Consider the following 15690-nt stretch of genomic DNA (forward strand, 5'->3'; position numbering starts at 1 on the left):
AAAAAAAAAAAAAAAAAAAAGGATTTCTCTGTGTAGCCCTGGCTGTCCTGGAACTAGCTCTATAGACCAGGTTGTCCTCAAACTCATAAATCTGACTGCCTCTGCCTTTGAAATACTATGATTAAAGGCGTGCACCACCACCTGGCAGAAGAGGGGAGAAATTTCTTAAATAAAAAAAAAAAAAATGAACATAAACAAAAGAAGTTCAGCAGCAGCACAGCATCCAAACATCCAAGACAGCAGTACCTGGCTCTGGAGGGAGTGACTCTTCCAAAAGTCACTCGCATCCACAAATACAGGAACTTTCTGGCCACACACCTGAAAAAAAAAAAAAAGGACACACACACTTTAAACACTATCTTGCTAACAGGCTTTCTGGAAAAGAGAGGGAACCTTTAAGGTTTCAAGTGGAGGAACCATCGTCTGAATTAAGAGATAATGTCATAGTTAATCTTGCACTAAACAGAAAATGGAGAGGACAGGCTTATAAAACTAAAATCAAGCCAGGCAGTGGTGATAGACCCCAGCACTCAGGAGGCAGAGGAAGGCAGATCTATGAGTTCAAGGCCAGTATGATCTACAGAGAAGGTTCCAGGACAGCCAGGACTACACAGAGAAACCCTATCTTTAAAAGCAAAACATAGGGCTGGAGAGATGGCTCAGTGGTCAAGAGCACTGACTGCTTTTCCAAAGGTCCTTAGTTCAAATCCCAGCACCCACATGGTGGCTCACAACTATCCGTAATGAAATCTGACTCCCTCTTCAGGAGTGTCTGAAGACAGCTACAGTATACTTACTTATAAGTAAATAAATCTTTAAAAAACAAAAAACAAGGGGCTGGAGAGATGGCTCAGGGGTTAAGAGCACTGACTGCTCTTCTGAAGGTCCTGAGTTCAAATCCCAGCAACCACATGGTGGCTCACAACCATCTGATGGAATCTGATGTCTTCTTCTGGGGTGTCTGAAGAGAGCGACAGTGTATGCACATACATAAAATAAATCAATAAATCTTTAAAAAAAAAACAAAAAACAAAAAACAAAAAACAAACAAAAAAAAAGAATTGTTTAAAAGCAAAACATAGGCCGGGTATGGTGGTGCATGCCTGTAATCCCAGCACTTGGGAGGCAGAGGCAGGTGGATTTCCGAGTTCGAGGCCAGCCTGGTCTACAGAGTGAATTCCAGGACAGCCAGGGCTACACAGAGAAACCCTGTCTCAAAAACAAAACAAAACAAAACAAAAACAAAAACAAAAACAAAAATGAGTTTCAGGACAGCCAGGGCTACACCACAGAGAAACCCTATCTCGGGGGGAAAAAAAAAAGCAAAACACAAAAACCAAAAACAAAAACCAAAAAAAAAAAAAAAACCCTAAAATCAAGCACCTTCTTTTTGAGTTCACGGTTTTGCTTTATACATAGCTTAGGCTGCTAAAGTCTCAGAAATCCATTTTTGCCTCCTGAGTGCTAGGATTAAAAACACATGCCATCTCACCTGACTCAAGATCCTGTTTGTTTTTTGTTTTTATTATTATTATTATTATTATTATTATTATTATTATTATTTTACAAGTCTAGTAAACAAAACAAATGCATAAATAAGGTTAAGTCTGGGCTTTATTCAGTTTCCACAGTACAGTCATGTTTCCCCAGCCATCTCTGGGTGTGTGTGTGTGTGTGTGTGTGTGTGAATGGAACCCAGAGCCTCTTGCAGCTTAAGCAGGTATTCTGCCATTGACTTGCCAAACCAGCCATTTTATAACTATTCCTTTAAAGACAGGCAACTGCTATAGTAAAACTCTGAGTCTGTAAGTCTCAAAGGTTCTAGTAAATTGAGTCCTACACAGTTTAACATGGACAAGATTAGTTAGGGACCTTTTCTGTGCCTGACTAGTTTAAACCTGGGGATCTGGGGTGGAGCCAGCCTGTGGGAGCTTAGAGCGGTCAGTGGCAGAACTCAACCTGAGAGCATATACACATCATCTTTTTAATCCCATTTTGGTCCAGAAGGAAAAAAAGATGAAAAGTCTCACCTGATGCGCAGTTCTTGTAATCGGTGTCGAGTCCAATTTTGTGAGGCATGATAGTATAAGGAGTGGCAGCTTCTAGGTAACTCCCTCTGGATCCCAGAGAAGGCAGAAGACTTTTTGAGGGGCAATGCCTTTGGAGAACAAGGTTTCTTAACCACGCCATCCCTAAAAGACCTTACATTTGAGCAAGCAGAGAGGAAAAGAAAAAAGAAAAAAATCCTTTCATTCAATATAACTACATTTTAACATTGAACAAAGTTATACTGTTACACCCATGGAGACTAAGTGCTGACTATGCCCCAAACAGAAAGCAGCCTGACCTCTGACAGAAATAGCACCCCAAGGTCAGCTCTAAGTGGGAGATAGAGAACAGCAGGTGGGGTCTGCAGGCCTAGTATGTTCTTTTTGGTTTTGGAGACAGGGTTTCTCTGTGCAGCCCTGGTTGTCTGCCCTAGAACTCACTCTGTAGACCAGGCTGGCCTCGAACTCACAGAGATCCACCTGCCTCTGCCTCCTGAGTACTGAGGTGAAAGGCATGTACTACCACTACCCAGTAGGTCTGGTATGTTCTTTAACTAGTTTTTATTCTATTGTAAAGAGGATCATTTATAAAGTACAAACAAGTTCCTAAGTATAAACCCAGAGGACCTGGGTTACATTCCCAGCAGCCACAGGACAGCTCAAAACCATTTGTAACTCAGGTTAGGGGATCTGATACCTCTGCCCTCCAAAAGTCTTAGACATGAACTGGTACACAGACATATATGCAAGTAAAACACCTAGACACATAAAAATAAAAATTTTAGCTGAGTGGTGGTAGCTCACACCTTTAACCTCAGCACTCAGAAGGCAGAGGCAGGTAGATCTCTAAGTTCAAGGCCAGCCTAGTCTATATAGTGAGTTCTAGGACAGCCAGGGCTATACAAAGAAACTCTGTCTTGAAAAATAAAAATAAACTGTTAACTCTAGCTTCAAGAGATCCAGTGCCCTGTGACCTCTGTATGCTGTGTGAGGAGGGTGGATAGGTGGGGGGTCTTGGGAGGGTAGTGGGGCTGGGGGAGGTGGGGAGGGCACACACACACAAAGAGTAAAATATTCAAAATAAAAATTTAAATTAGCTACTTAAACAAGAAAATGATCAGAAAATCTTTATTTTTGTTTTTGGTTTTTTTTTTCCAGACTGGATTTTATATAGCCCTGATTGGCCTTGACTTCCTAATCTAATGCTCCTGGTTTCACCAAGCACTGGGATGACCTCTACACCGGGCTCAAAAAGCCTTTTGAAAAAGCAATTAGAAAAGATTTTCAGATAACATGACTTTAATATCAATATAAAAACCTCATGACTGATTGACTGACTGCTTGATTTTTTTGAAAGAGACTTTTCTGTGTAGCCCTGGCTATCCTGGAACTCACTCTGTAAACCACACTAGCTATGGACTCAGAGATCTGCCTACCGCTGCCTCCTGAGTGCTGGCATTAAAGGTGTGCAGCACCGCTTCCTGGGCTGAAAACACATACTTTTAACCAAACACTGAATTTCCCACACTGCCCAGGCGTGGTGCCACATGCCCATGATCCCAGAAGTTGAGCCATTAACCTCAGCTGTCATTTTTGCCCTAATCCATCACATACCTAGAGCCAATCTTCTTCTCCATTCTCTGTTAAATCCTCTTGATGGAAATTTAACCAGAGGTTGATACGTATTTCTGTGACCAGATTATTGATGAACCAAAGCCTTTTATCTTCCTCTTATAACTGCAAGAAAGATAAAATAGAGTAAGTGCTTGTACACTCCTGGAGGTCACACTTCTAAATAGCTGCCTGCCTGCTCTGGAGCGGAGGTCCCTGCTCCTCTACTTCTTAATTCAACTCTAACTAATCATAGAAGGTCTCTTTCTGTCCTTGTAAGGTTTCTGTTGCTGTGATGAAACACCATGACGAAAGCAACTTGGGAAGGAAAGGGTCTATTTGGCTTATACTTTCATAATGTTAGGACCTAGGTAAAATATTATGGCCATTTTACCTAGGAAGGTCTACGTAAAATGTTAAGGCCTAAGTAGCTGTTATTTGACAGCCTGTCATTAAAAGGAAACTTGTTCATGTTTCTACTGTTACTAGGAAACTTTCTCATGTCAAGACTGATTACATATTCAGTGCCCCTGGAAAGCAATCAAAATAGAAGACAGTAGAACTGTTCTGTATAGTTATCCACAGCTTGAACACGAACCAACCGCCCAACAGTACTTCCTACACCTATGTGTAAGCTTTTATGGTATAAGCTGCCCCTAGGATAGACTCCAACATGAGACACTTGGATTAACATAAGAAACTATCTGAAACAAGACTTCCACTTTGAGTAGTGGCCTAGTGAAGTTTAAATTCCCAAGACTTCCCTGGGATCTGAATCCTATTTGGAAGAAAGAGAGATGTTAGTGGGTAGCTGAATTCCTGGTTGGTAAGTTAAGCCATGAATATTAGAAGTCCCATCCTGGTAGACAAATTAGGACATGAATCTTAGACAACGTAAGTCCCCTGCCACAGTTGAATACCCAACCAATGAGAGCAGGATAGATGTACTACAAAATCAAGTTCCTAAGGAAGTCCGCTATCCCTAAATCCTGATTGGTGAAATACCTTGACACATATGTTTATGGATTTTGGAATTTAAAACCCTATAGAATCTTAACTTAATAGCATGCTTCAGTTCCCGAATCTGGACCATGGCCCTGGCTGACTAGTCCAGAGGTGTATGCTAATAAACTATCCCTGTCTGACTGAGATCGGTGTCCGTATGGTTTGTGGGGCGATTCCTGAATGCCAACAATATCACTGAAGGAAGTAAAGGCAGGAACTCAAACAGGGTAGGAATCTAGAGGCAGGAACTGATGTAGAGGCCATGGAGGGGTGCTGACTTATTCTCTATGGCTTACTCAGCCATCTTATGAACCCAGGACCACCAGCCAAGGGTGACACTACCCACAATAGGTTAGGCCCTCCCTGATCAATCACTAAGAAAATGCCCTACAGCTGGGTCTTATATGAGCAAATTTTCAATTGGGATTCTCACTCCAGATAACTCTTGTGTCCAATGACTTAAAAGTAGCCAAGACACTTTATTCTTTATAATTTGAATTTTTTTTTTGTTTTGTTTTGTTTTGTTTTTCAAGACAGGGTTTCTCTGTATAGAGCTGGCAGTCCTGGAACTCACTCTGTAGACCAGGTCCTCGAACTCAGAAATCCGCCTGCCTCTGCCTCCCAAGTGCTGGGATTACAGGCGTGCGCCACCACGCCCAGCATTCTAATTTGTATTCTTAAAGTTACTTATAAGCTGGTTTATAAACAATATACTTACAATGATACTCTAAGAAATTCATGTCACCATCATAATTAAGGCCACACCATTCAATGAAACAACAAATTAACCATGAAAGATCTCATCCTTGAAAGTGAAGTTTTTAACTGATATTAAATCTGCATTTAAGGCTGGAGATGGTTTAATTGTGCTTTCCTACCACCAAAAGAACTCTAGGGTCGGGCTGGAGAGATGGCTCAGTGGTTAAGAGCACTGACTGCTCCTCTGAAGGTCCTGAGTTCAAGTCTCAGCAACCACATGGTGGCTCACAACAATCTGTAACAAGATCTGACTCCTTCTTCTGGAGTGTCTGAAGATAGCTACAGTGTACTTACATATAATAAATAAATAAATCTTTAAAAAAAAAAAAAAAGAACTCTAGGGTCAGTCATCGGCCCTGAACTGGGCATGGTGCCACACACCTATAATCCCAGAGACAGGAGGATCTCTGCCTGCAAGCTTTTCTCTTTCTTTAAAATTTACGTATTCTGGGACTGCAGAAATGGCTCAACAGTTAAGAGCACTGATTGCTCTTTGAGAGATTCTGAGTTCAATTCCACCACATGGTGGCTCACAACCATCTATAATGAGAATCAATGCCTTCTTCTGGTGTGTCTGAAGACAGCAACAGTGTACTCATAAAATAAAGAAGTAAATCTTTAAAAATTAAAAAAAAAAAGATGTATGTATTCTGGGTATGTCTAGGAGCGCTTTGCCTATGGTATGTATGAGTACCACATGAGTGCCTAGCTTCCTTGGAGGCCAAAGGGGGTATCAGATTCCCTGAATTGGAGTTACGGGCACCATGTGGATGCTAGGAACTGAATCTGGGTCCCCTACAAGAAAGAGAAGTGTTTTTAACCTGAGCCTTCTCTCCACCCCCAAATCACTGCAAGTTTGAGGCCAACAAGGTCTGTGTATCAAAACCCTGCCCCAAAACAAACAAATGTCTGGAACCTCACAGATGAAATTAAAAAGTACTGAAAGGCGGTGGTGGTGCACACCTTTACTCCCAGCACCCGGGAGGCAGAGGCAGGAAGATATCTGTTAGTTCCGGGCCAGCCTGGTCTACAGACTGAGTTCTAAGACAGCCATGCAAGGCTGAACCTGTCTCAACCCCTACCCCACCCTCAAAAATAGTACTGAAAGGCTAAAAGATAGGTTTCTTCTCAACAAGGACATGAATTAGCTTCTAAGTTGAAATATACATAAATTTTTGTTGTTGCAGTTATTATTTTTCTTTTTTGATTTTGGTTTTTCAAGACAGGGTTTCTTTGTGTAGCCTTGCCTGTCTTGGAACTCGCTGTGTAGACCAGGCTGGCCTTGGATTCAAGATCTGCCTACCTCTGCCTTCCAAGTGGTGGGATTAAAAATTTGCACTGCCACCATCCAGGAAAATATATAAAATGTTACAAAGACAGCCCAAGAAAAACCAAGATTGTTAGACACTGGCTTTCAGTTGCACACACTGATGGTCCTACTAAGAGGATGATAATTAAGGATAAACTGATCCAGAAATTCCACTATTAGTCATATACCAAAGAAAACTGAAACCATGGCTGCACACAAGCTTGGATGAGAACGTTCAGGGCCTAGCATGGTGACACACACCCTCGTTAGTAGCCCTTGAGAGGCAGAGGGAGGCAAGTCTCTGTGAACTCCAGACCACCCTGTGATTCCAGGACAGTCAGGGCTACACAGTGAGACCCTGGGGGAAAAAAAAACCAGTAAATGTAACAGTAAGTACATACTTAAATAGTCCATATATTATGATTCCACTTTTGTATGTGTGCTTGATGTTTTGCTTTGATTTGATTGTTGAGGTAGGATCTCTCTGTGTAGCTTTGACTGTCCTGAAACTCACTATGTTTATCAGGCTGGCCTCAAACACACAGAGATCTGCCTTCTTTTGATGAAAGAGAAAAAGAAAGAAAAAAAGAGACAGAGAAAGAAAGGAAGCTACATAGAGAGGCAGTTTCCAACTTTTTGTTTGTTTGTTTGGTTGGTTGGTTTTTGGTTTTTCAGGATTTGGTTTTTTCGTGACAGGGTTTCGCTGTATAGCCTGGTTGTCCTGGAGCTCACTATGTAGACCAGGCTGGCCTTGAACTCAGAAATCTGCCTGCCTCTACCTCTCAGAGCGCTGGGATTACAGGCGTGCGCCACCACCAACCAGGCTCCAACTTTTAAAAAAAAGTAAAAAAATACTGCAGTCCATAACTTGATCATGAACGGGCCTTGCGTGTTGCCCTGTGCTTATGTGACTGCTTGCACTGAGACTTCACATCCATGACAGAAGCAAAACCCAGCATAAACAAGGTTACATGATACAACACAGATGAGTGCTTGCCCAAATAACTCAGATTCATAACATTTGATTTTTTTTTAATTCATTTTGGCCACATGTTTAGAAGCCTTTCTTTACTCTTGACAAATGTTTCAAGACTCTTCCCATATGGAATTGTGACCTACAGTTTGAAAAGCTGAGATCAGGGCTGGAGAAACACCTCAGCAGTTTATACTACATGATATTCTAGCAGAGAAATTGAGTTTGATTCCTACCACAGAGAATGGATGGGTTACACTCACCTGTAAGGACAGTTCCAAGGGACCCAGTAAGAGATCCAACTCTCTTGGCTCAAGGGCGCCTGTACAAACTCACACGTACCCCACAGACACAGAACTACAAATAATAAAAGTAAATTTTGTTAGGGGGGTATGGGGGCTTAAGTTATGGCTCAACTGTTGAGAACAACGAAACAGCTGACGGCTTTCCAAAGTACCCAGATTAAGTTGCCAGGACCCAAGGGTGGCTCACAATCTCCTGTAACTCCAGTTCTGGGGATCCAATGGCCTCTTCTGACCTCTCCATTTGGGCCTCTAAGGAAAACTGGTACACACAGGGTACACAGACACCCATGCAGGCAAAAAAGTCACACACATAAAAATTTTTAAAATGTTTTAGAATAATCATGAATTGGGAGTTAGCCTGGGTTATGAGGCTAGTGTGAGCTACCTTGTGTTACAGAGGTGGTAGAAATGGGTTCCGAAGCCTCCAGGACACCAGCAGTCTACCCACGCAATGAAAGGCTCTCAGACTACAATTAAGATAACATTTACAGCACAGGTTCCACACATTTTTCCGGAAGCACTTTTTATCAACGACCCATTTTAACAATCAGCTGGCGCTTATTGTCACTTTCCAGGTTGATGCCCAAGGTTAACAGGTGGCAAAGCTGCCACTGGCGTTCAAACATCAATACACCTTCAGGAACTCCACCAGAAGAGGTTCCATGGTACAAAGGCAACGTGGGTTCAGCTCTCTGCTTGGTCACTTGAGATCGGTGTACACAAGCCCTACGCGCCGCCACGCCCCTGAATCGATTATGGATTTGCGCAGACTAGTAAGCATAGCACGGGCGGGAGAATCACCCTGAGGAGCTCTCCACCAGGGGCAGAAGGATGCATAGACCCTGCAGAAACAGCGGGAGCGCAACCGTGACTGCGAGCGACCTTAAGCACGCACTGCTCGCACTCCCACGCATGGACTAGAGCCTTGTGGGTAGGCAGCATCGTCTGCACTTCTACAGAAGAGCGGAAGCCCCAGCCAAGCCGTCACAGGACAAAGCTCCTAGACACACGCGCTCCGGCAGCTTCAAAGCAGGAGGACGAGCCAGTCAAAGGCTGGGGGCGTTAGGCCCGGTCTCGTACCTGAGGGAGGCGACTCCTCGGCAGACGCCAGACGGAGGTAGTAGCAAAGGAGTTTCCCGCTCTTCGCCGGCGGCGGCCCCGCCCCCGTCTCCACAGCAACGCGTCCCGCGCCGGAAGCCGCTCTGTAGCGTTCAGTGCGCGCTGCCTTCCGGGAAACAGAGGCTTCTCTCTGAGCTCGGCTTCCTGCCGTTTTCTTGATTTGAAGTTTCAGCGCTTCTTGGAAGCGGGTCTCCAGTTACAACTCCTGCACGGGACCAGTGTGGGACGGAAAAGTGTCTGTCTTCATTGCGTGGTGGCTCACGTCAGTAATCTCCGCATCAAACAGGCCAAATAGCCGTATCTTTAAAAGACAGAACTTCCAGGAAAAATGAGATAAATACTAAGAACAGTGGAAACTGTTGGGTGGGTGTCTGAAGACGAAAACGAAAGGGCAAGAGATATGACTCAGCAATTAAAGGCACTTTTCACGCATTTCACGCATCCAGACTCAAAATACCCACATGGTGGCTCATAAACGGTTGTGACTCCAAGTCGCGCTCTCTTTTGACCTATGTGCAAGCAAAGCACTCATACTCAAAATGTTTAAAAAGACTAAACCCAAGAAATACGGGTTTTGCCTTTTTACAAGTGGTGATTTTGTAATTCAAAGATTTAAAAGAAGTTATTGGTGGCAGTCATTTGTGGGAGGCTAAGGCAGGGGAATCCCTGCAGGTTAAAAACAACCTGGCCTATTGAGTGAATTTCAGCACTGCCTGAGCTAGAATGAGACTCAGAATGGGTAAGGAAATGGTGTTTAAATCCAGTCAGCAGGTAAAGGCACCTGTCCCTGAGCCATAGGACCTGAGCTCAATCTCCAGGATTCCTATGGCAAAAAAGGATTCACTCTCAAAAGTCATCCTTTGACCTCTAGCCACAAGCCATGGCCATGCACACAAAAAAATAGAGGTAATAAAAATAAATCTGGCCTGCCGGTGCATGTCTGTACTCCCTTAGCTACTCAGGAGGTTGAGGGGGTGGGGGGCGGGGAAACACTAATTTTAAGATCACTGTCAGAAATTTGGAAAGACTGTCTTCAAAAAAAGAAAGGGGTTGGGGGGATGGAGAGGGAAAGGAATGGTTGCAGAGGCATGTGAATCTCTGTTGAGTTCGAAGCCAGCCTGCCCCTCAAAGTGAGTTCCAGGACAGCCAAGGCTACACAGAGAAACCCTGTCTCCAAAAACAAAAACAAACAAACAAACAAAAAAAATCAATGGAGTCAGGTGTGGTAGCACATACCTTTAATCCCAACACTGGAGAGGCAGAAGTAGGTGAATATGAGTTTTAGGCTAGCCTCCTCTACATAGAGAATTCCAGGCTAGCCAATGCTAATAAAAGAAAATCTTGTTTCAAAAAGGCCAACAGAATAAAGTTATAGAGTATACAAAATAAAACATATTGACAAAACCAACCTTTGGGGGATAATGCTTATCCTAAGTTACAGCTTCAAGTATTGCTAAGATAATTAGATTAATTTCATAGTCAAAATACTAGAACCCTTTTTGGGTTTTTGTTGTTGTTGTTGTTGTTTGGGTTTTTTTGTTTGTTTGTTTTGGGTTTTTTTTGTTTTTTGATTGTTTGTTTTTGTTTTTCGAGACAAGGTTTCTCTGTATAGCCCTGGCTGTCCTGGAACTCACTCTGAAGACCAGGCTGGCCTCGAACTCAGAAATCCACCTGCCTCTGCCTCCCAAGGCATGTGCCACCACTGCCTAGCATACTAGATCCCTTTTTAATTTACTATAAACTAGTCTTACCAGTAGCTTCACATAAATTATATAAGTTTGACATGTCCAGGACAAGAAATTATGTGTATGTGTGCATGTGTCTGATGGGGAATGGTCAAGTGAGTGCAGGTGCCCTGGAAATCCAAGGCATTGGATTCCCTGAGCTGGAGCTATAGGTGACTATCAATTATATAGGTGCTGGGAATCAAACCTGAGTGACTTGCAAGGGCTGTCTGTTGCCTCATAGAATTCGAGATTGTGGTTTCTGGGGACTCAACTCTCCCCTCTGTCTCCCAGCCCCCAATCCTTAGGCAACTGTGCCTGAGGTATCCTGTGTTTTCTTTACCAACATGTATAACTTAGCTCTCTGCTAACCTTAGCTGTTCCTCACCCCAAATCCCAGAAATACTATATATGATGCTGTACATTTTTGGTTTTTTGAGACAGGGTTTCTCTATGTAGCCATGGCTGTCCTGGAACTCACTCTATAGACCAGGCTGACCTCAAACTCAGAAATCCACCTGTCTCTGCATCCCAAGTGCTGGGATTAAAGGCAGGCCCGACTGTACTTATTTTTTTTAATTTATTAATTTTTGTACACTGTAGCTGTCTTCACATACACCAGAAGAGGGCATCAGATCCCATTAGAGATCTCATGGGATGGTTGTGAGCCACAATGTGGTTGCTGGGAATTGAACTCAGGACCTCTGGAAGAGCAGCCAGTGCTCTTAACCACTGAGCCATCTCTCCAGCCTAATGCTGTACTTCTTAATAAACTAGCTTAGGATAAGTCATCGGCTTATGGAAGACCTCCTGGTCACAGCTATTGCTTTTGTCTTATTTCTCTTCCCTGGTCCTGCACTCAACATGTTGCTGCTTGGGACTCTTACTCCTGCCACGTTGGATTAAAAACCCCATGGCCAAGGCAACTTAGAAAGGTAGGGTTTATTTGGGGTTCATAGCTCTAGAGGGATAGGAGGGCACCATGTGGGGAGCGAGGAAGCAGGCAGGCATAGCCCTGGAACAGAAGCTAAGATCTCACATCTTGATCTGCAGAGAGGCAGAGAGGGCACACTGTAGAAGATGCCAGTCAGAACCTGGCCCCTGGGACAGACCTCCTCCAACAAGTCCACAGCTCCTAGTTCTTTCCAACCAGTTCCAACAACAGGGAATAAACCTGTGGGGGCAACTTTCATTCAAACAACCACATATAGTAATAATAGTATAGCCTTCTTTGTATCTAGTACTTCATGAAGTATTTCCTTTGTATAAAACCAAAGGACCTAGTGGAGATTTTTTTTTCTGGGCAAAGTAGCTTATAAGAGTGCCAGGATCAGCCAGGCGGTGATGGCGCACGCCTGTAATCCCAGCACTCTGGGAGGCAGAGGCAGGCAGATTTCTGTGTTCGAGGCCAGCCTGGTCTACAAAGTGAGTTCCAGGACAGCCAGGACTATACAGAGAAACCCTGTCTTGAAAAAAGCAAATCCCAAAAAAAAAAAAAAAAAAAAAAAAAAACGAGTGCCAGGATCACAATAGGGGCCCTTCTTCTTGCCAAAGGTGGCCACAACGTTGACAGAGCAACAGGGGTACCACTCCTGTCACTTAGCCGGGCCTGTCTTCTTCTCCTGTTTGGCCACCTTGGGAGTATGATCTCCCACTCTTCCAGCACAAGTCAGGGAACCAGGAACTTTACTCCCTACCATGCAGCCAGCTACTTCCAGAGTAGTCAGGGGCTCTACACCACACTGACCTAGGGTGGCATCATCCTCTAGTGTTGAGCCTGCCAGAAACACGTCTTGACCTTCGGGGACAATACCGTCCAGTGAGGCCACGTGAACTTTGGTTTCCTGGCCAGTCACTTTGAGGGTGTGTACAGGGTATAGTTCCTGGGCACAGGCATTGAGCTGCACAGTGGTGACCAACCCTCCAGCACCACTGTTTCAAAGATGAAATCAAGAAAAGAGCTTTAATCCCAGCACTCAGGAGGAAGAGACAGGTGGATCTTTCTAAGTTCAAGGCCAGCCTGGTTCACAACCAGGGCAACATAATAGAGAAACCCTGTCTCAAGAAAAAGAAAGAAAGAAAAGAAAGAAAGAAAGAAAGAAAGAAAGAAAGAAAGAAAGAAAGAAAGAAAGAAAGAAAGAAAGAAAGAAAGAAAGAAAGAGAAAGGAAGAAAGGAAGGAAGAAAGGAAGAAAGGAAGAAAGGAAGAAAGGAAGGAAGAAAGGAAGAAAGAAAGAGAGAAAGATATGAAGCAAGGCTTAGCAAGTGCCTAGTTTTCCACAGAGGTGAAAGTTTACAGGTGCCCCTCCTTAGTAAAGTTTTGCCTTTAATCCTAAGTAGCAACTGTCTTCTTTTTCACAAGGTAAAATAAAGCCTTTAAGAATGAAGAGAGGGGGGCAGTTGGGGCTGGGAAGCTGGCTCAGCAGTTAAGAGTACTGACTGCTCTTTCAGAGGTCCTGAGTTCAATTCCCAGCAACAAGGTGGCTCACAACCATCTGTAATAGGATCTGATACCTCCTGGTATGTCTGAACACAGCTACAATGTACTCATACATAAAATAATTCTTTAAAAAAGAATGAAGAGAGGAGAGGTCACAGTTCTACAGTCCATTAGAGAAGCCTCCAATAGAAAGTAGGCCCAAACTAGAATAGACCAGAGGGCTCAGGAATTTAGTTCTAGGTATCATCCCTACCAGCAAGTTTCTTTTTCTTTTTTTTAAAGATTTATTTATTATATGTAAGTACACTGTAGTTGTCTTCAGACACCCCAGAAGAGGGAATAGATCTCATTACGGATGGTTGTGAGCCATCATGTGGTTGCTGGGATTTGAACTCAGGACCTTCAGAAGGGCAGTCAGTACTCTTAACTGCTGAGCCATCTCTCCAGCCCTGACAGCAAGTTTCTTAAGCACTATTATCATACATGTAGAACTTTTTCTTTCTTTCTTATTTATTTATTTATTTATTTATTTTGTGTGTGTTTTTCGAGACAGGGTTTCTCTGTGTAGCCCTGACTGTCCTGGAACTCACTCTGTAGACCAGGCTGGCCTCGAACTCAGAAATCTACCTGCCTCTGCCTCCCAAGTGCTGGGATTAAAGGAGTGCGCCACCACCGCCCAGCTGAACTTTTTTTTTTTTTTAAGATTTATTTATTATATGTAAGTACAGTGTAGCTGTCTTCAGACACTGCAGAAGAGAGCGTCAGATCTCTTTACCACCATCTCTGAACCACCATGTGGTTGCTGGGATTTGAACTCGGGACCTGTGGAAGAGCAGCAGGTGGTCTTAACCACTGAGCCATCTCTCCAGCCCATATGTGGAACTTTTAATATAAAAGCTTATATTTCTCCCATATAGAAAAGTCTTGTCCTCTTTTACAGAATGCAGTTTTTGAGTCTTTTACAAAGCCCAGAATGTGGGATATAGCAAAAGTAAAACTGACTTCAAGAGCATGTTAGAAAAAGGCAATGACATGTATGGCTTTTGATAGAGCCCCGTCCTAGTGTATGCAAGGTCTTGGGTTCCATTCTCAGCAAGGGAAAAACAAAAAACAAGAACCCACACAGTGACTATCTGGACATTCATACTTAAAACCTGAAACCCAGGCCATATTAAAAGGCCATGTAAGCCGGGTGGTGTTGGCACATGCTTATAATCCCAGCACTCAGGGAGATAGAGGCAGGTGGATTTCTGAGTTCGAGGCCAGCCTGGTCTACAGAGTGAGTTACAGGATACAGAGAAACCCTGTCTCGAATAAACCAAAAAAAAACAAACAAACAAACAAAACAAAACAAAACAAACAACAACAAAAAATAGGCCATGTAGAGGGAGGTAAAGTGTTGGTTATTTTTAACAAAATCTCCATCGTTTGGTTTTACCAATGAAGACTCCTCGGGAGCTAGATGCTGGGGTGAACCGCCTGCTAGAGAGGCAGAGAGTACCCGCTGACCTTCCTCCTCAGCATACTTCCCACCGGGAATCCCCTCTCTCATACCAACTCAAAGAAAAAACTCCTTCACATTCAATGGTCCTCCCTTCCACTTCCTGTGCATCTGTCTCTCTGGCTTCCTACCTCTTACTCTGTTTTTTTTTTTCCTTAATAATTCTATGTTCACTTCCTGTCAACTAGTTGCTTGTTCCACTTCTTGACCTATGATTGATTTTATTTAATTCTATTTATGATATTCAAGCAGCTCTTGGATTAAATGTCTGAGTCACACCACAACTAAAAACTTTTTTTCCCAGTAAATAACCCAATCTCAGGGTTCACAGTGTGATCAAAGATCCTGCCACAGTGAAAAAAATGGTTCAGAAGTTAAGAACACTTGTTCTTCCAGAGGACCCACGTTCAATTCCCAGTACCCACATGGTGTCTCAAAACCCATCTGTAATTCCAGTTCCAGGCTGATCTGCTACCCTCCTCTAACTTCTGAGGACACCAGGCACACATGTGGTGCACACACATAATGAAGACTTCAGGTATGTTTGAGATGTTCATGCAGAGTACTAGAGAACTCACATACAGTTCCCAGCATCCATGTGTTGACTCCACTGTAATTCCAGTTTCAGATGAATTACCTTCGGACCTCTGAGGGTACCAGGCATGTCATGTACACACACACACACATACACATATTTTTAAATAAAAAAAGGGCATGTGTGTTCCAAAGCCCCATAGCCATGGTGCACAGACCCTCCCATTTCCAAGCATGTGCATAAGGGACCCTTTAAGGGGTCTTAGTTCCTGGCCTTAAGGTGATGAATGAATGAGATCAGCTGTCACTACCTACCCAATTTATAAATCTGTGGAGCAAAATACTGGCCTAATCCTCTGGTTTG

At 43.4% G+C, this 15690-nt stretch overlaps 1 protein-coding gene across 5 annotated transcripts in view; it reads right to left on the reverse strand.

The window, feature by feature from the left end:
* Positions 1–15690, reverse strand: part of Sfi1 (SFI1 centrin binding protein) — a 65213-nt gene that overhangs the window by 46033 nt on the left and 3490 nt on the right. For 4 of the 5 annotated variants that reach the window (XR_007980157.1, XM_052198436.1, XM_052198438.1 and 1 more), the window contains exons 2-6: positions 9091–9445; positions 7969–8062; positions 3663–3785; positions 2031–2201; positions 247–318 (exon numbers count right to left, since the gene is read on the reverse strand). Coding sequence is in view for 4 of the 5 variants with exons in the window: in XM_052198436.1 (XP_052054396.1) it covers positions 247–318; positions 2031–2201; positions 3663–3685 (266 nt within the window). In the remaining variant the exon portion in view is untranslated. The remainder of the gene's footprint in view (positions 1–246; positions 319–2030; positions 2202–3662; positions 3786–7968; positions 8063–9090; positions 9446–15690) is intronic. The other variant, XM_052198437.1, reaches the window with a different exon arrangement.

The sequence above is a fragment of the Apodemus sylvaticus genome, chromosome 11 (genome assembly GCF_947179515.1).
Source record: "Apodemus sylvaticus chromosome 11, mApoSyl1.1, whole genome shotgun sequence".
NCBI classification, from domain to species: Eukaryota; Metazoa; Chordata; class Mammalia; order Rodentia; family Muridae; genus Apodemus; species Apodemus sylvaticus.